At 39.2% G+C, this 20,034-nt stretch overlaps 1 protein-coding gene across 1 annotated transcript; it reads right to left on the bottom strand.

Annotated features, from left to right (window-relative positions):
• Nucleotides 1-600: 600 nt before the first annotated feature.
• Nucleotides 601-2,262, bottom strand: ppp1r3c2a (protein phosphatase 1 regulatory subunit 3C2, duplicate a). The gene is made up of 3 exons (XM_074617389.1): nt 2,178-2,262; nt 1,974-2,057; nt 601-1,866 (listed from the first exon to the last, which is right to left on the bottom strand). Exons 2-3 carry the CDS (start codon nt 1,985-1,987, stop codon nt 822-824), a joined length of 1,059 nt encoding a protein of 352 aa, XP_074473490.1. The 5' UTR covers nt 1,988-2,057; nt 2,178-2,262; the 3' UTR covers nt 601-821.
• Nucleotides 2,263-20,034: the final 17,772 nt, after the last annotated feature.

Raw genomic sequence — 20,034 nt, 5'->3', positions numbered from 1 at the left:
ATGTAAACGCAGGCCCAACCATTATCTAAAGTGCATGCCGACACCGATGCTGCCATGGTTACCCGCTATTGTCGTCACCAACAGTGTAACAAGTAACACTTCCCAGCGTGTTATTCCACCTTTCACAGCTGGTGTAGGGGAGTGTCTAGAACAGGCTGTCTCATGCACACCATGTGTTTCATTTTCCCGGAAGATCTTTCACATTGTTGACTTATTCTGTCTGGTATGCTTGACATACTTTATGATACAGCACTGGAAATGTGAGATTGAGCCAAGAGAAATAATGTCTGTGTGAAAGTGTACATCAGATCATTCTTTTGTTGGAGGAAATGGGTTAGTAGCTGTAAGCTCTAATTGTTCTTGTAATAAAATAATCTCTCTTTGTGTACTGAACGCATGTTTATTTTTGTTCTCTTCTCTCAGACAATCACAGGTCTGGTGTTTTATTTCCCTCAAGGGCCCATGTATCTTAATCAGGACTTATAGGTCATACAATGCACAAAAAACACATTATAAACTTTAAGCTGCATTTCTAAAAGGGCATGTGTTAAACGATTAAGATTTAACTTCTGAAGAGGGAAGAAAAACAGAAAGAAAAGCTTCTTTAAATAAATGGATTTAATCAGAATATTAACTTAGCATGTATTATTCACATTTCAGCAGGGTAGTTGAGCTGTTATTGAACAGTAGGCTTCAGACCGTCCAGCACTTGGGATTCGAGAAAGACCATACATTCTTAAAAGCCATAACTCTCTCTTAAATATTTCTTAATTAACACAGTCACATAATTTACATTTTCTCATAGCTCTAATTTCGCTGCTCTACTTAGGTGAATAGAAGGTTTTCCAGTCTCTGACCCTGTTTGACAAACTCCTCTGAAGATACTGAGGATCAGAGTTCTGCGTACCAAGGGGCCCATACGAAGGCCACGACGGTGGCCGATTTTTTGTAAGTGTGGTGTAACAACGGAAAGCATCGCCTTGATAACCATTGCCTTGGTAACCATCGCCTTGGTAACCATCTGATCCATCTTTTTCCACGAACACCCTGTAATTCTGCCCCCTGTTGTTGTCCAAGTGTAGCGTCGCGCCAGGTCCAGGCTTGAAGGACACCCAAAACTCGACTCGCTCATTTGGATCTATGTTCTTTGGTAAGTTTAAGTCAAAGGCGAAAACGTCCATATCGGCACCGCCGTAGCGCTGCTGCTGCAGGAATGTGCAGGGAATGTCATGGTGGCTCCGCCAAGAGTCAAAGGTCACGAGTACATGCACAGCCTTTTCAATACTGGCATGGGAGACGCGCACTTTGCCACTCAAAGTGTGCTCTGAAATGTTGCAGCTCTCCAATTGCACGCACGTGTCTCTCAGTTGTGCGAGGAAGGCTTTAAAGTCAAGCGTCGGCTGAGGGAAACCCAGCCGCAACTTGTAGCGTGGCAGTTTGTTTGAGGTCGACTGTAGGCCTTGCAGTCTGGCGAGGGAGGGTTTCATCATCAGAGTAGAAGCAGGGGAAGAAGGCTCGGGGATGAATAGCCGCACAGCAGTGAGAGCCAATCCCTTGGCGTCTGCGAAGACCACGCGCTTCTTGGTCAGACCGCCGCTTACTCTGCGGAAGCAGCTCCGAGGCGACGAGGGCACAGGGGAGGAAGGCTGAGACGGGGGTGAAGACAAGGGGGAGGAAGAAGAGGAGGAACGTGGAGAGTGTGTCCTCGGCGGACAGTCGGTCGGCTGATAACGACACTGAGCGGGTTTCAGAAGAGCCATGGACATCAGTTGATTAAGAGGTTGACGCTGGCTGAGGCTCAGACACCTGGCGAGGTCGACTGGCATCACAGCTGGCTGGGGGTGACTCCCAAGGGCATGGAGGACTCTGAAAAGGAAGACATGACGGGGTTAAAAATTTGATCTATCGTTACAAAGAGTTGTACCAAAAGTACAGCGCAGTAAAAGGAGTCCAATGAAAGCACAGTAGCTTACCTTGCACAATTCATTTTCAGGCTGTAGATGTTAAACTGTAAGTCTGTTGTCTTTGCCAGATGGCTGCAGCAAGTTCAGAATCATCTATAAGCAGAAATCAGGTTTAATGAATTAGTAAAACTTCTCACTGAATTAAACAACAATACTAGTACAATACAATCAATGCAACTGTAAAGGTAATTTTTCAAAGACAAATATACTTACAGGCTGGAGACCATCATGTGTTTCATGCAATCAATGACAGAGCAAAAAGGAGATGAACGTGGTTCTGCTCTCTCTGGAGCTTATGTGTGGAATTTAGAGATGAGGCTGAACCGTCTGTGACACCATATTTGCATGCGGGTGGATTTTAGCCAATGAGGTGAAGCTCCTTTGTTTATATCCTGCCCCCAAAGAACTGGTTCATGCAAGGCAGAGCCTCGAGGATTTCCTTTCATGGCATTCTGCTGTCGTGATCCAGTTTCTCAAATTTTGAACAGATATGAACTTGGAGATTAAGAAAATTGTTGTTTAAGATAAAGGGAGGCTGAAAGTGCAATATCCAATTGATTAAACTCTAAATTCTAAAATTAGAGTTGTTGAAATCAAACCGTAAAGAAGTTGAAAGCTGAAATCAAACCGTAAAGAGATTGACCTCAGGAGAAAATTGTAATGCATGAAAAGAAATGGCCCAACATTAAGCTTTGATGTTGCTGAAGGAGAGAATTCTATTATTTTTCATGGTTAAAGGAACAGTGTGTATAATTAACAGGGATCTATTGACAGAAATTAAATATAATTTTTGGCTAATAAGTATGTTTTCTTTATCTGAAAATAAGAATCGTTCTTTTTTCGTCACGTTGGAATGAGCCGTTTTTATTTACATTCGGAGCGGGTCCTCTTCCGAGAGCTGGCATCCATGTTTCTAAAGTAGCTAAGAACGGACAAACCAAACACTGGCTCTACATAGGGCCATTTCAGGTTGGCCACCGTACTTAGTCCTCCTACATGGAAGAAGTTTCAGTTGGTTGCAATCTGCAACCTCCCCACTAGATGCTGCCAAATCCTACACACTGCACCTTTAAGTTAAAACGGTGTTGATATTCAACGATGGTAAATATTCAAATTTGATAATATTACTTTACCTATACCTACCCATACCTCCACTAGTTAGCATGTTATATCTTTTTTGTTTTCTCCGTACAAAATTGGTAGTGTACAAATTACACTATATTGAGATATAACAAGCTATAACGTGGTAGTTGGTTAGCTCTAGAAGTGCTGGTAGGCTGATTTTGCTACCATTGAGCCAGGCTAGCTGTTTTCCCCTGTTTTTAGTCTTTCTGCTAAGCTAAGCTAATTGGCTGCTGGAGTTAGCTTCATATTTAAAGGTGCAGTGTTTACGATTTGGTGGCATCTAGTGGTGTGGTTGTGGATTGCAACCAACTGGGTACCCATCCGCTCACTCCTCCCTTTCCAAGATTGTGATAATGTGGGCCACCTAGTGCAAAACGCCGTTCACCTCGCTCAAAGGCCATCCTTACCATAATAACACCACTTTAGGAGCAATGAAAGTCAAATTGCGTCGGCGTGTCGGAGAACTACAGAGGCCTTTAGGTAACATAGTGGCGTTAAAAGCCCTTTTATTTAAAATTGGTGCTAATTATATTTAAAGACATCATTGGCATGGTGTAATTTGATAAATAACTAAGATATTGCATAGCACTGTAAACCTCACAGGCCTTTGGATATATTTAAACATGTTGTTTATTACTCCTATGTCAGCCAGGAATAGTTTCTACTGGCCCATTTTTTTTTCTTATCTCCGCCAGGAGATTATGTATTCAGTCGTGTGTGTGTATGCATGCGTCTCTGTGTCTGTCAGAGGCTAATCTCACGTACTGCTTGGCCCATTGGCCTAACATTTGTTGTGCTCATTTATGACTGTATACTCAAGGACCTGTACCAGCACTGTCCAGTAACAGAGCTAACAGCTAACGGCACTAAACACACAGCGGGACTGACTGTTTCTGTTCAGAGGAAGTGTTAAACAGTCAACATGAAGCTGGTGCAGATAACTGCATGGATTAAAAGGAGAGCACATGGGATGAGACGTGCGATTGAAAAATGTGTCTGATACGCTTGCGGCATAGACGAGGGGCAATTTTGGTTTGTATTTATTCAATAAAACAAACATTACAGCAGTAGTGCAATTTTATAATTTAGGCTTTGCTGTAACAAAACGAAAACATCTGTTATGTAATAGCTCACAACGGGCACAGGCTGTGACCAGTCTGGGAGTTTTCACCTTGTTACACCCCTGGCAGCGAACAGAGCATTCCAGTGTGGTAACATCGGCTAAAGTTCCGTGGGTATCTGGGAGAGACTTAAAAGAATTTCAAGGTGTTGCCTGAGGCTGTTTTCAGAAACTGGTTCAAACAAACAATACAATCTTATGATGTGAAAGAGATCAAGTTCTTGAAAAGTGCGGTTTGGGGTTCCGTCCAGAAACTCGGGCCCACCCTGCTCTTGGGTGTTGACTGTTGGATATTTACACGGCAATGCTTTTGATGAATTTGTACAGGATATTTTGTTAGAGCAACACATTCAACGATCATATATGACATCATTCTGTGAACCAGTGACCTACACTTTATAGCCTAAGGTGAATCAATATCTTGTGCATTTCCTTATAAGCCTATACCGCAAGTTTTTCACCTTTATTCAGAGTCATGAAGGCTGACTGCAACAGTACATATTCACTGTATACTCGCAAGCAGATAACCTGGTGTGCCCTTTATGCATACTCGCAAGCAGATAACTGGTTTGCCCTTTATGCAGACTTTCACAGGTGAGGTGAGGACACCCAACCAAGCAGTTAGTAAGGCTTTATACATACCTTCCACTGCAGTCAGAGTATTCGTCTTCAGTCTCACTTTATTAGTCTGTCTGTCTTCCAGCATCTCTTCATGGTAGAACATGCCATTCAGCTCCTGATGTCAAGACGAATACAATGTGAATAGCAGAAGCATGTTGGTACGTGTGTCTGTATGGGACGTTATTGGGATCTTCTTTTAAGGTGTTGTTTAGTGCCACTCGCTTGCTTGAGGTGTATTAGGGCTAGATGAGTTATGTAATCTCTACAGCGTGTTCTGGGTCTACCCCGGGGCCTCTTACCAGTTGTACGTGCCTGGAAAACCTCCAAAGGGAGGCATCCAGGAGGCATCCTGATCAGATGCCCGAATCACCTTAGCTGAACCCTTTTGATGCGAAGGAGCAGCGGCTCTACTCCGAGCTCCCTCCGGATGTCTGAGCTCCTCGCCCTATCTCTATGGCTGAGCCCAGTCACCCTACGGAGGAAGCTCATTTCGGCCTATTGTATCCGCAATCTCATTCTTTCGGTCATGACCCAAAGCTCATAACCATAGGTGAGGGTTGGACGTAGATGGACTGGTAAATCAAGAGCTTTGCCTTCTGACTCAGCTCCCTTTTCACCAAAAGAGTACATCCTCATAACTGCAGACGCTGCACCAAACCGCCTGTCCATCTCCCGCTCCTTTTTCCCCTCACTCGTGAACGAGACCCCGAGATTAAACTCCCTCGCTTGGGGAAAAGACTTAAACATCTAAGGTGGTCTAAGTAAGTCTAAGGGATAAATCATGATGAGGTGTGTGCTAATGGATCCTTTAATACACACCTTATTGTGGATTATCCCACAACCAAAAGATGGCGGAAATGTAAAAGAGCATTCATGTCAGTTTGTTAAATGTTTTGGGGCCGCATATTTAAAGGTTAACAAGAAAAATAGGTTTTAGAGGTTTGTTACTGTTTCACCATGGATAATACAGGTTGGCTTTGTGCCCAGTGTGTGAAAAACTTGAACCTAACCACTTTTGCTCTTTTATACATTAAATGTTCAGCAATTATATGAATATGGACTATTCCACCACAAGATGCGCAGCAGCATAATATATCCTCTTTAAGAGTATTCATATTTTGAATCAATACATGTTTTAAATGGAAACTTTGTGTTGGCAGTCAACAGTTCCTTTACAACTCCAACAAGTAGGAAAAGCCATAGCCTATTGGGTAACACAATTAGATTTCCAGATTTTGTTAGGGTTGGTTATAAACCAATTCAATCAGGGATTGTTTCTCTGACAGAGAGCAAAATTGAGTCATTTTCTAAAGACCCCCTATATGCAAGTAATAAATAGCTGCATTGAGAACAGCTTGAAAAATGTAATAAAATGCTTTATCATTCAATTCAATAAAAGCACGAATAATCATCTCTTTAAATTTAATTCTCTGCCTCTTCTTTTTTTTCTATATTTAAATAATATAGTGCACACTGTAGCCTTGTCTCATATCAACCTATAATTCCTCCAGAATCACATTACCTATGCGGTATGTAAGAAGGGCTGATACCAGAGTGTCAGATGAACACTTTTCCTTTTTCCACTTCAGTACATGGCATTGTAGCCACTTGTCTTGACAAGTCATATTAATTAGATTCGGTAAGGTTTTGCCAGTTAATGCTTCAATTAACATCATTATTATGAAAAAAGCACAGCCATCTGCTGCTATATATGGGTAATTCACATATCTATTCTACATTCATCATTCACACATTGACCAATGGGCTACAAGGCTCAGGTGGTTCTCTGTCTTATCTTACTGTTTGGTTCTGGTTTACTCACCTCACATGTGTATTATATTACGATATGCATTGGTGATGAATCCAGTATAGTATCTGATGGTATAAACTGATCTATAATGACTTCATCCAGCCGGTCCTCCCCCCAGTCGTTGAGAAAGTGATGATGCATACCAATTGAAAGCTGTCTGCTGCATGCAGATGTTCAATGAGCTCATATAGAGTCATACGGCATGCATCATTAATCTCAGTTTATAGCGTCTGTCTGTCTGTCTGTCTGTCTGTCTGTCTAGATTTCTCAATGTGTCATTACCGTGGGATCAAATGTATTTAAAGAGGACATTTCTATCTGTTTCTTTTTTCAACATTTGCGGGATCAACAATTCTTTTGTAATTTCCCAGCAGCGGCACAAGTACAGTGCGCACTCTCTCTTTCTTTATCTCCCTCATAAACACTCCTCCTGTCACTAATTGCCACTTATGTCGCTATAACACATCAGGAGTACATGTTAGCTAAGCTGAGCTGTTTGTTCTAATCCAACAGGGAGCTGTCGGAGGTTAGCTGTTTATTCTCATGACAAAACAAATTAGGCCCCCTATTTGCATGCTTTGAAAGATGCTTAAGAAATTATAGTATGCAGAAATCTTTGCTCATGAATGCAACAATGATTGGAGTGGGGCCATTCAGCCTTGTCTCTGCATGTTTGCTTATGAGAGAAAGAAAGGAAAAAAGAAGATTCAAGATTCAGATTCAAAAGCTTTAATGACCCCAAGGGGTAATTTACTTAACAGACAGAAGTCCAAACAAATACATACAGTACACGACACAGCCCAAGCTCCATATCTTCTACACTGTCACCATGAATCATGGAAAAAGCAGACCCAATGACATCACATCCAGAGTTGAAGTCTGTTTAAAAAAGCAATAGCAGATGGAACAAAGGACAATATGAAAAAAGAAAGAAAGAAAGAAAGTAAGAGTGCCTTTCATATCTCATACAGGTGAATCACTGCAATGGGGTGGAATGTAACTAAGTACATTTACTCAAGTACTTCCAAAATTTACTTGAGTATTTCCATTTTATACTTCTACTCCACTACATTTATTTAAAAGCTTCAGTTACTTTGTAGATTCAGATTAATAATACAAAATATAACCAAAAAGTAAGTTACATCTATATCAATATGATAGTATTGATCCCCAGGAGGGAATACACAAGCTACACAGTAGTATATAAAGTAATATATTAATATTAGGGCTGTCAATTGATTGAAATATTTAATTGCGATTAATCGCATGATTGTCCAAAGTTAATCGCAAATTAATCACACATTGCTTTCTGTTAAAAATGTACCTTAAAGGGAAATTTGTCAAGTATTTAATGCTCTTATCAACATGGGAGTGGACAAATATGCTGCTTTGTGCAAATTTATGTATATATTTATTATTGGAAATCAATTAACAACACAAAAAATGACAGGTATTGTCCAGAAACCCTCACAGGTACTGCATTTAGCATAAAAAAATATGCTCAAATCATAACTTGGCAAACTCAAGCCCAACAGGCAACAACAGCTTTCAATGTGTCGGTGTGCTGACTTGACTATGACTTGCCCAAAACTGCATGTGATTATCATAAAGTGGGCATGTCTGTAAAGGGGAGACTCGTGGGTACCCGTAGAACCCATTTTCATTCACATATTGTGAGGTCAGAGGTCAACATTTTGTGTAACTTTGGAGTGTTATTTAATCGCCTTCGTGACAAGCTAGTATGAAATGGTTGGCACCAATGGATTCCTTAGGTTTTTAGTTTCATACGATGCCAGTATCTTCACTCTAGTTTTTGCCAGCTGGAACATAAAAATAGTACGTTGCGTTGATGATTAAAGAAATAATTACAAAAATGAAAAGCATTAAAACGAATTTGAGTTAGCGCGTTATTTTCACATTAATTTTGACAGACCTAATTTATATGTATAAAGTAATTAAAATGAGCTCCACCTTTACCAGCTGCAACATTAAAGTGATGAACACATTAATGCATCGATAATTATAATCCAATAATATATTATTGTGAAATGGGCCATTCTGCATAATGAGTACTTTTACTTTTGGTACTTTAAGTATATGATGCCAATACTTTTGTACTTTTACTTCTTCTTCCACAACTGCCACCCACAACTATGCATGCAGGCATGACTATACTTTTGCTTCAGTCCTCATGTGTTTACGCTCGTCAGCTCTGAGTTAAAGTGCGTATGATATTTTGGGTCAAACTGTTTGTTCTCGTTTGCCCTTCAAGCCTTGACATGAATATGAAAGGTTGGTTATAATTACATAACTATCAGTTGTCAAAACATCCACACTGATATGGGTGTTCCTTTATAAACCAAGCCAACTTGCAAGCAATGACGAACAACAAGTACAGAAATTGCCAAATTGTTTTGTGTCTGTGGTTTATTACTTTATTACTTGCATTAATATTGTACGTTGCCATTATTAACCCTTTGTGGACATCAACCGTTTTATTTTTATAATCTAACTATAAAGCGAGGAATCTCTGTCTGTGTGCTATTCGCATATCTCGACAGCCGCCTATCTGATCTTCCTCACACTTGGCGGGTGTATTGCCCCTACCCAGCTCTGTGCAGCAGCGGGGTGCAGCAAAAAAACCTTTCTTCACTTCCCAGCAGATAGCCAACAGGAACAGCGCCACTCCGCCATTGCAACTCAAATTGTGTATTTGTCATACAAACTTATATTTTTACTGCCGGCAAAATACCGCCGCTAATTAAATCCATGCTCTACTTTATAACCACGGTGGTTATGTCAAAGCAAGCGACTAAAATGCCTATTTGGAAATTACTTCTGCTAAGTGTATTTCACCAATGTTTCTGACCTGTGTGTGTTTTAAAAACACAAGGGAAATACACTGGTTCTTCCCGTGAACCAGAGTGTATTTCTCCGGTCTTTCTGACCGTAAGTTGCCGCGACTTTTGTTTGTGATGCAACTATATCGTGGTAGGTGTATTGCTCAGGAGCCAAGACGCGCAGTGTTGAGTGTAAAGTTGTTTTTATGAGCAGTTCTCGAGAAGGCTACAAGCACTAACAACACATGCCAAACATTTTAACGGGCACTGCACTAGTTTTACTGACAAACTCTGAATTCCATTCTTTACAAAGGCATTTCTAAATTACTATTTTCTCCTGACTGCCAGCTGTTTGTGCTTCATGATTTTTACTGGTATACATGCATCCCATGCTGAGTTACATGTAAGGCACTGTAGAACAAGTAGTTTGTGTGGGAGTCTTAGGAACAAGTGTGCAGAAACCAACAATTTAGATTTTCTTTTTTTTCCACTGCACTATAAAAACACTACCTTTCACAACTGGAAAAAAAAACATATGAATGTCATTATAGGAAACAGCCAAGCAAGGATTTCCAAGAAAGACAGAGAGATATAGAAAGTGAAATGAAAAGAAAAAGAGAAAGAGGAGAGATGTTTCTGGAAAATAGACTGGGGTAATTCCCTCTAACTGTGGCTCTTAAGAGTAATTATATGAAAATGAAACAGTAATTATAGGTGAAGGTTTGAATTCATTTCATGATGCTCCCCCTGTGTACCCATTGCTGCTTCATGGCAACACAGTGCTAAATGATCATATTACATTACATATTGTTAAGTTAAATTGAGATGACTAAAAAAGTAGGATTTTGATGGACGAAATATTTTCTTTTATGTTGTATGTTGTATTTTCATTATGTTGTTACTCTGTACACATGACATCTATTATATGTCTGTCATTCCTGGAAGGGGGATCCCTCCTCTGTTGCTCTTCCTGAGGTTTCTTCCATTTTTTTTTCTTTTTTCCCTGTTAAAAGTTTTTTTTTGGGGGGGAGTTTTTCCTTTTCCGATGAGAGGGTCGCACTGTAGAGGACACAGGGTGTCGTATCCTGTAGAGATAAATAGATAAGACCTAATTGATGAATTTAAATTATTATTGGGAAATTAATTATTTATACTATATTTCAATACTTAATTGAATTTGTTTCTGAAAATATAAAGTACCTTAATGCACTGTTGCAAATCATTTTTTGGGATATTCTGCTTGAAACACTTTTGGAGTTTCAATTTTAAATCTGAAATGCCTCAGACACTTTTTAAGACTCAAGTCCATTCTGGGGAAAATAAATAAATAAATAAATAAATATATAGCTATAATAATAGTATCTTCAAAGCCAAAACTTTATTTCTTTTGGGGCGGAAAAAAAAGAACATCTTCAAAGCCAAAACTGTATTTCTGCTGGCAGAACGATTAGGATTCCGCTTTTAAGAGGAATGATGAGGGAGGCTGATGTAAGCTTGCAGGGGTAGAGCAGAAAATTGCACACTGTAACCCCATTACCACCCTTGGCTGAGTGAAGATAGCAGCCTGCAGGACCTCCATCATCATTTGTGCTGACTCTCTATACGGCCAGAAGGGATGAGGGAGGAGCACCCTCCTGTGGGAAGAGAAGGGAGGACTCCTCTCCACTGTGAGAGGCAGGCTCACTGGAGTGTTTATGTAACAGAGCAATGGATATGTCTCTGATTAATAGTCCTTGAGATGTTGGGAGGACAAGCAGCAAAGGTGCTGAGAATAGGGTGACCAGATCCCAACAAACAAAAGAGTATGTTTGCGTGGGATAATGTGGGACACATTACCAAGACTGAGAGGTTGTCTACAATTTTGCTATAATAAATATTTCTATTCTACCCCCTTATCTTGTAACATATCTATGCTTTGCCCGAATGCATCCATATATCGGCACATTACCTTTTGATCCGTATGTTTCTTGTGAGACTCACATGAACTGTGTCGCTTCATGTCATATTCCCCCCTGTGTGAAATTGAAAAAAATAACTGGCAAATCTCACAAAATACTCTGAGAACCACCTTCCATCGGCTCATGAATACTTATGAGGAGTTTCACGGTCTTTGTTGTAGCTGCTTTTCCTTTTCTTTGTGGTAGTTTCCATCATATTCTGCCTAAATCTGCATAGCTTGTGACTTTGCGATGACTCGCAAAAGACGGTGACAAGTTAACCTGCACTTGACCCACATGTGCGCAGTTTGACAGCAAACACAGCACCGTGATAACAGCCTTCCCTGCTTTTATTCACAGCCCTGCGGTGGTTTTTACTTTTGAAAACTAGAGCCAATGAAAATGTGGGACATCGTGTCAATATGTGGGACGTGGGACAAGAGATAAAAATGCTGTGCAGTCCCTCGTAAAGCGGGACACCTGGTTACGCTGGCTGAGAACCTGCTATACTTTCAAGCATCCAGTGAGTTGTATTTCTGGGTTGTGAAACAGGAACATCAACAGGTGTAAAGCCAATTTAAAGAAAATACATGATGCACATTTGGTGCTGTGTCTTTGATCGTTAATAATGACTTCATTATGGATGTTGTAATATTGCTAAAATAAACACATCTGCAAATACATTTGTTGATTTTATCTTATGTCTATATTGAGTCAATGTTTCAACCATTGCTACAAACAGCAAAGATAACAGGCTGTACCCGTGTCTGCTCCCTAGTCTTGTGTAAAATATCTCCAATAGCATAGCATTAGAAAAAGAAAGTACGACCAGACTTTTATAGCGATTGTATATCATAAAAGAAATAAAAAATGTCCACACATTCCAATGAAAACATTAGCTCCATTCAACCAAAAACATTTCCTTTAAAGCTTTTACTGACACAAGGGCAAATTCTATGCTGTCTTTAAAATCACATTGAATAGCTTCCAAGAACGTTCTGATATTTGAATATCTCTAGCTTGAATACATTCAGCAATGAAGTGTGCGTGGATTATGTCAAGGTGTACTTTGGCAATTCTCACTTTTATAATCATATCACAAAGATAGGTCTGTAACTCACTGTACTATGTCCTTCTACCTGGTTTGAAATAACTGATATGACTATATAGTGTACCTATATGTCTATGCATCAGCTCTTTTAGTGTTGTTTTTTTAAAGTTCTAAATCTTTCTGGCCTTTTACTGTATATGCCCTTCTGTATTTATTGCTTTGAATGGGGGGATTGGCTATTAAAAGATTATTAGACTGTTATAATAATAATAATTGATGCAGCAGAACCAGACATAAGGGCTGCATTCAAAATCACATACTTTTTCTTTTTACTTTTAGTACATACTGCTGCAGCCATTACAAAAGAATGTACTGTTGTATGCAGTATGCATACACTGGGACATACCATTGTGCCTTGACCTTTGATCCTCTTACTCATATATCCGCTGCGCAGAGGACTGTGGATCCGAACAGCCAGAAAAGCATCCTGGCTTGCATACTGCAAAATGCGACCGGCTATATAGGAACATCTTGGTATTTTTGGCATACTGTATTTGACACACTATGTATTAGGACATACTAAATCTTTTTCTGGCCTACTAAATAGTAAGGTATGGGTATTGGAACGCACAGTAAATCTTTTTTATTCCATGCATACTTCTTCCTTGTCAAAACCTGGCGCCTACAAGTCAACTCGACTGCCGACAGGTGACACCACTTGAAGCAATTCATCAGATTTTGTGCAGTTGGGATCAAAAGCCACAAAAAGTTTTATTCAACTTCTTCTCCTGTAAAGTTGTTTTTGTTTGTTTTGAGTATATGATATGGATGGTCCTTAATGTGCAATTTCATAGTGTAGTGTGTATTATCCTCTCCTTCTCGAGCTATGGAACTGTTTTTTGTCTTACTTATTTATCTTTTGACTGTAGAGGTGGGCCCAGATCTGGCAACTACTGACTGTAATTGTCTTTCTTTCTTAAAATTTTATTTGACTCAGTTAGTGCTTTCAGTTTTTCATGGAAACAATACTGTGAAGTGCCTAATGTAAGGTCGTCATATTACGTTTTTCTATCTGTAATAATCAAAAGGGCAGTCCCCGTGACCATTTTTAAATTCCCAAATTTCAGACATTGCAGTTTTCCACAAGCGCTGGAATGCACCAGTAAGGAAACATATCAGATCATGACTGCTCATAACGGCATCACTGTGTATGCAATGACAATGTTACATTTACAGAGATATACTGTAATACGGCTACATATCTACTGTGATGTGTTATTCATGTCAAGCGAGTTTTAAGTCTTTGGGAGCTGATTTTCACATCATACTGACATAAAATGTAACCAACGTCTCCTAGGAATCCAAAATCTAAGATCTTATGATATGATCCTGTGTCATGAAAATGTAAAGCCTAGTGGTAATCATTAAAATCTGACAGATATAATCTGTGCATGGCATGTTATGAATGAAACAGTGAATGCCAGCACATCGTTTCCAGCCGAATAAGGGCCGGGAAATCAAGATTAACTGGTGAGATTTGCACTATTGCTTTACCACAATAGCTGAGTGGCTTTTTTCTTAGCTATTAGTGAAATCAAAATCTGGAGTATTAAATCTATTTTGCCGCTGGCTTCATGGGAGTGGTGGAGCAAGAGATCCGTGCTTGCTGCCAAGTCAAGCGCAGCCATGGGTCCTGCTCCTAGCTTTTGCCAGGAGTCCTCAGCATGGGTCCAGGCAGCAGCTGGGACACCCGAGTCTAAGCTGTTGTAGAATCGCAGCAGGATGTTATAGAAGGACCAGGGAGTCCGCCTTAATCTGGTACAATAATTTTCAATAACATGTTATAATAACCATAATTTATAAATGGTAAATTGATACTTAATTAAACCTAGATAATAGTTATTTTACTGTTAACAAACAATGGAATGATAATAATGATATTAGTAATGCTATAATTTATTCCAACAGTTTATTGATGTACACATTATAAAATTTTATATAATACATATAAGTATATGTTAAGATTAAGATATTTGTAAAGAAAAGAAAAGAAGAAGAAGAAAAAAATTGTTTGTAAAACATCGATAAACATTATTTGCATGGCCATTATAAAGTTGCAACTGATGATTTTAATTCCTTGTAGAATAGTTAATAAATACTTTGTAAATATAGATAGATAATAGTTAATATTTTGTCAATGGTTAATAATTGGTTTCTGGTCCATCTACCTCTGTAATGTTTTACAAACAATTTCTTAAAGGTTTTCAAATCATTTTGTCATCATTATCAAATACTTAATGTAGTATATAAAACGTTATTATGTGTGCAACGATAAACCGTTAATAAATTGTTAACTCATGTTATCAAAATGTAATTGTTATACAATATAGAATTTATAAACTAATTTTTTCACATTACACAAACTAATGGTAAAAGAACAAAAACTATAGCATCACTTATAATAAGTAAACATTATTGATTATCATTACATTGTTTGTTAACAGTAAACAAACTGTTAACTAAGTTTAATTATCAATTTACCATTTATAAATGATGGTTATTATAAAGTGTTTCCTAGTTGGCCATCATCTTCATGTTGTGTGCAGGGCCTAAGTCAGACCCCATCTGCTACAATGGCCTATCTATTAACGACAGTGTCACCCACCTCTAAACATCAAGCATTGCATACAGTACCGCAGTGTTAAAGAGTAATTCATCAGCAACAGCAAGGTTAAACGACAGGTTTTGCGGAAAATGTTGAAGGCTTTTGAAGGTATAAACAACAATATGGGAAATCTCACACTGCTGCAACCCATCTGTGTTTGTCTAGAATCAATTTGTACGGATCAAATATATCTGAAAAGTATGCCGCCGTGCCCGGGCCACCCTTTCACATCACCATCTTATATTGTCTGTGACCTTCCACCAGGAGCTCCTTATTTATTTGCACAGAGAGCAAACAGAGCCCGGTGTTGAAATATTGCCAAAATGGGTTTCGAGTGAGACTAAAAGTGTTGTCAGTCATGAGGCAGTCAAGCCAAATGGAATATTTTTGACATAAGTCAGAAAGCTGTCAGTGTTGGGAAATTCAAATTGAAATATTATGTGCATATAAAAATAAAGCCAGTGGAGCACAAAGGAAAGATGGCAGCTCCGATCTCCATAAAATGCTATGATGTTTCCTTCTAAAATATATTAAAATGATTAAAAGAAAAGTGATATGACACGAACCCTCTGAAGACACAGGAACTGTAGTTAATTGTATCATGATAACTGCGATGTTAAACATGTGAAGTGAAATATATAGGATGGATGTAATATCCACAGAGACACTCATTAAACACTAATGTACTCCAGAATCAATCTTTCATATGTTAATGAGTTTCTATGGAATGTAACCATCGGTGCGCTGGTATATTATGCATTCTTTTCTACATTTGTACCGTCTACTCATATCTCATAATAAATGCTGCACAGTGCGTAAGTGGAACAGTGAAGATGTGCAAATGTGGTTCATGAAATAAAATTCCCACGAGGCGTAAGCGTTTGCAAGTATATGTATGCATGATGGATCATGTAGTATACGTATAGCATATTTAATAACGTACCGGCAACATTCCAACAGAGCATTTTAGTGAGAGACATGCCTTAATGCCATACAATCCCACTGACATTTATTCAGTAAAGTACAGTGAGATGAATGCTTTCAAATGCTTTTCAGGAAAGGAAAGCTAAAAAAACATTACTAAGACTTATATGGGAGATATGAGACACACTTTGATCATACAGTACATTTTTCTTTCTTTAATTCTACAGTATATTTTTGGCAAGTTCAAGAAAGGAAAATGGTCATGATAGCCATTCCCGGGGTGTCAAATACCGAGGATTTGTCACGTCCATTGGTGTTCGATACCGCCGCACAAGGCACCCCTTAGCACCAGCGTTACATTAACAACAATCTAAACCCATCCACGGCAACAGTAAACCCTCCGAGAAAGTGCATTTTCATTTTCATTTTCACTCTACAAACATAGTAGTTTTAAGCCCAACCATGTAGTTTTTTTTACCTAAACCCAACTATAGTGGTTTTATTGCCTAATCCTAAAGTGACAAAGCTGCATTGAGAACGTTGACAAAACAAGTTGGGTTGAGAACGAGTTGGGATAGTCCCTTTCATAAGTGATTATAACGTTTATTTTGATTGTAAATACAAACAATCTGGAGCGGATTTGCCTTGGTGCACGCTCTTTCAAAAGTATCACTCAGTTCCCTGCAGACTTTTCTCCTCATCGCAAAAGTGTCACCTCCAGCTAAGCCTGGAGATTGGAAAGACTTGAGAAACTGACACCTGAGAAAACTGACACCACTGTCATGCTCCAGATCTTGAGACAACGGTGCATTATCCTACTGAACATACATTATCATGAAAATAAGGGTCTACTTTGGCCTTGAATGGATGCACCCTGTTTTATCAATGCCATTGAAATTATGCTCAGTGCTTAAGACTCATCTTATTCACCAAAAAAACAACACATTCCCTGGCCTGCACCATTACACCACCAACACCTGCCTTCTCCTTTGACACAATCCTGGACATGGATTTATTTTGCTAACACCACATCCTCACCTTGCTATCAGTGCATCACCTCCAGCTAACGGACACTGGGATTTGTCAGAACAGGTATAGCATTAGGCCTATGTCCTAGAAAACTATTTTTGTTACCTGTGGGGGGCCATAAAGTCATTTCCTTTACCCTTCTGGCACACCGTCTGAAATAAAAAGTGTTGGCATTGTACGTTTCTGAAAACCTTGTGATACGTTGAATGTCAACTTTTCTGAACCAAAAATATGTTTTATGAATATGTTTCATATCAGCCTCGTATCATGCTTGCAGAGACGCACAATGCCACGTGGTTAACGTTGTGAAACGATTGGTTAGGTTTAGGCAACAACACAACGTAACAGCGTAACGTAACAACCTCACATAACAAGATCACATAACGCAACATAACAAAATAACAACTGTAACAACGTAACTAACATAAATAAATAACAACCGCCATTAGCGGACTTTCTTGCGTAATGCTATGTAACATGCGTAACAGCATTACGTAACACGCGTAAAGTCAACGTGTAATTTTGGGGATATCTCCTTTGTGAAAGTCATGTGTTTGTTTGACCCACCTGCCCTTAGTGGACTATCTTGCTTTTTATACTTCTTATTATACCACCTAAATTTCAATAACGGTCGCTTGATATACTACGCCACTTGGTTTTCACATTACATCACACTGTACCAGTGATATAATTTGCCTCAGAATAGATTTTAATGGGTGTCTTTGTGAGAGTCAAAGTGTGTCAGCACATGAGTTTCTGATGGGGAGATTTCTGGCAGGTCAGGCGGAGTGTAAAAGTCACGGAGCGCATCAAAAATCCACAGTGCCTGGAGCACATTGGACAATGCCTACGTGCTAGCTGAAAAGGTTGAGAATCACTGGGATAAGGGATGTGTTGTCTAACCTGAAGCATCTTTAAATATCATATACACTATACGGGGTAGTGTACAGATGTTCCTATGAATGAAATCAAACCATTTTGAGTCAGAAAAAAACTTGCAGTCACAAGGTAGGAGCTGCAATCAGCTTTTGGCAGGTGAAAACTGTATTTTATGGGTTGTAATGGTCCTTTCAAGGAACTTCAGCAGGTAAAAATGACTGAGTGGGGTATAATCTGTCAGATATAATCCTCATGAATGAAATCAAACTTTTCTGAGACCTAAAAAACCTTTCAGTCACAAGGTAGGAGCTGCAATCAGTTTTTGGCAGGTGAAAACTGTATTTTATGGGTTGTAATGGTCTTTTAAAGGAACTTCAGCAGGTAAAAAGGACTGGGCTATAATCTGTCAGATATAATCCTTTTTTGACATTCTTTGACAAACCCTCCACACAAGTACAGGAATAAATAATTAAATAAATTATCATGTTTCAACCCTTGACACACACCTCGATATGGTTGTAGACATTTCGGGCCTGGACGTGCTGCTTCTGCTTAACCTCTCATTACGACTCAAAGGCGTTTCATTACTCAATTTCACTTTGTGCCTCGTATTAACTATACGGTCTTTCATTGCGAACACTTCAATATGCGTTCATACCATTCCTCTATAAAGTAGAGCCAGTTTAACACCACCAAAGACAGCAGGGAGTGGGAGACGTTCATCGTGTTCTATTTGCAATTTTATGTAAACTGTGAAATTCAATAAAAAAGAATTATGTGCTTGCTTAACTGTACCCGCATTGCCTTGTTATTATATGAGGGAATTGAAATCCAGCACGGTGTTTAACTGCTGCTCGTCTGGTTTCGAGGTGACCTTTTGCTTATCGCTGTCCTAAGATGCTACTTGGACACCTGTGGATCTCCTGTGAAACACATTTTCCTCTTTTAGAAAAGCAGCTGAATTGATTTATTTCCCCTGATGTTTATCAAGACAACGCAGGGTGCAAAAGCAGCAGCCATTTGATGGTTGATGTAAATATTCTTGGTCACTATAGCAGACAATGCCTGGCCCATTCTTACAGTAGTTAGTTAAACAGTAAAAGAGTTGTTCATCTTGAGAATTTCAGTGCATTTTCAGAGGTCAGCGATATTCCAAAACCAGATGTGTCCTAATTTACAGACTGCCGGACCATTTTGCTCAACAGCTGTGAGTATAGCGGAACATTTTCTATTGGGTGTACTTTCGCAGCTGGGGAGTAAATGGACCGGTCAGGTGAATCCAGGTGAAAGTTACTAACCTTTACGGCTTTGGTCTATTAAATCCAAATGAATCTTGATGGGAGATATTGGGGAAAGGAAAGGGCATGTCAGTTCTTACACAAATACAGAAGATTGTACAAAATGGATCTTCAAAGCAAGTGGTCCTGATTTTGGTTAATTAAAGTTTATAAGCGTGATTGTAACATCAGAGAAAAGTCTTTCCAAAATGCTCAAATTCCAATGCTACTGATGTTGTATCTTGTTGGATCAATTAGTCAACCAAACACATATTCGAGCGAACAACATCTTTACTTCCCACCCCATGCCTGATTTACCCAGAATTCACTTGTTTCAGGTGGAGTCAAGCTGGTCTCCATGTGCACACTTTGAATGCAGTCTCTTGCAGATCCACTTGATGGCAGTGGAGTATCAGTCATAGGAATAACACACGACTCCTTTCTATTCTGCGTCATTAAGTTCCTACACAAAACATAAGCACAATAATAAAAAAAAAAAAAAAAAAAATATGCTCTGTACCTTCTTCATTATGAGCAGCACACCCACACTGGCCTGCAGCCCACAGGTGTGTTTGTGGCTTTGGCTTCGGCTCAATCAGCCTGATAGAGCCTCATGAAATATTTTTCCACAAACGCAAGCACTTCTGTAACCTTGGACAGAATATCAGCCAATGATGTATGTTGTTGAGAACTTTAACAACTGGAGTAGCTCCTCTGCCAGGCACTTACTGCACTTAGGGTGGTATTTTGGCACCTAGGCCATTCACAAACATTCTTAGAAATTCTCGATTT

The sequence above is a fragment of the Sebastes fasciatus genome, chromosome 19 (genome assembly GCF_043250625.1).
Source record: "Sebastes fasciatus isolate fSebFas1 chromosome 19, fSebFas1.pri, whole genome shotgun sequence".
Lineage (NCBI taxonomy): Eukaryota > Metazoa > Chordata > Actinopteri > Perciformes > Sebastidae > Sebastes > Sebastes fasciatus.
The sequence above is the reverse complement of the archived record's forward strand: the minus strand, read 5'-3'. Positions and strand labels throughout refer to the sequence as shown.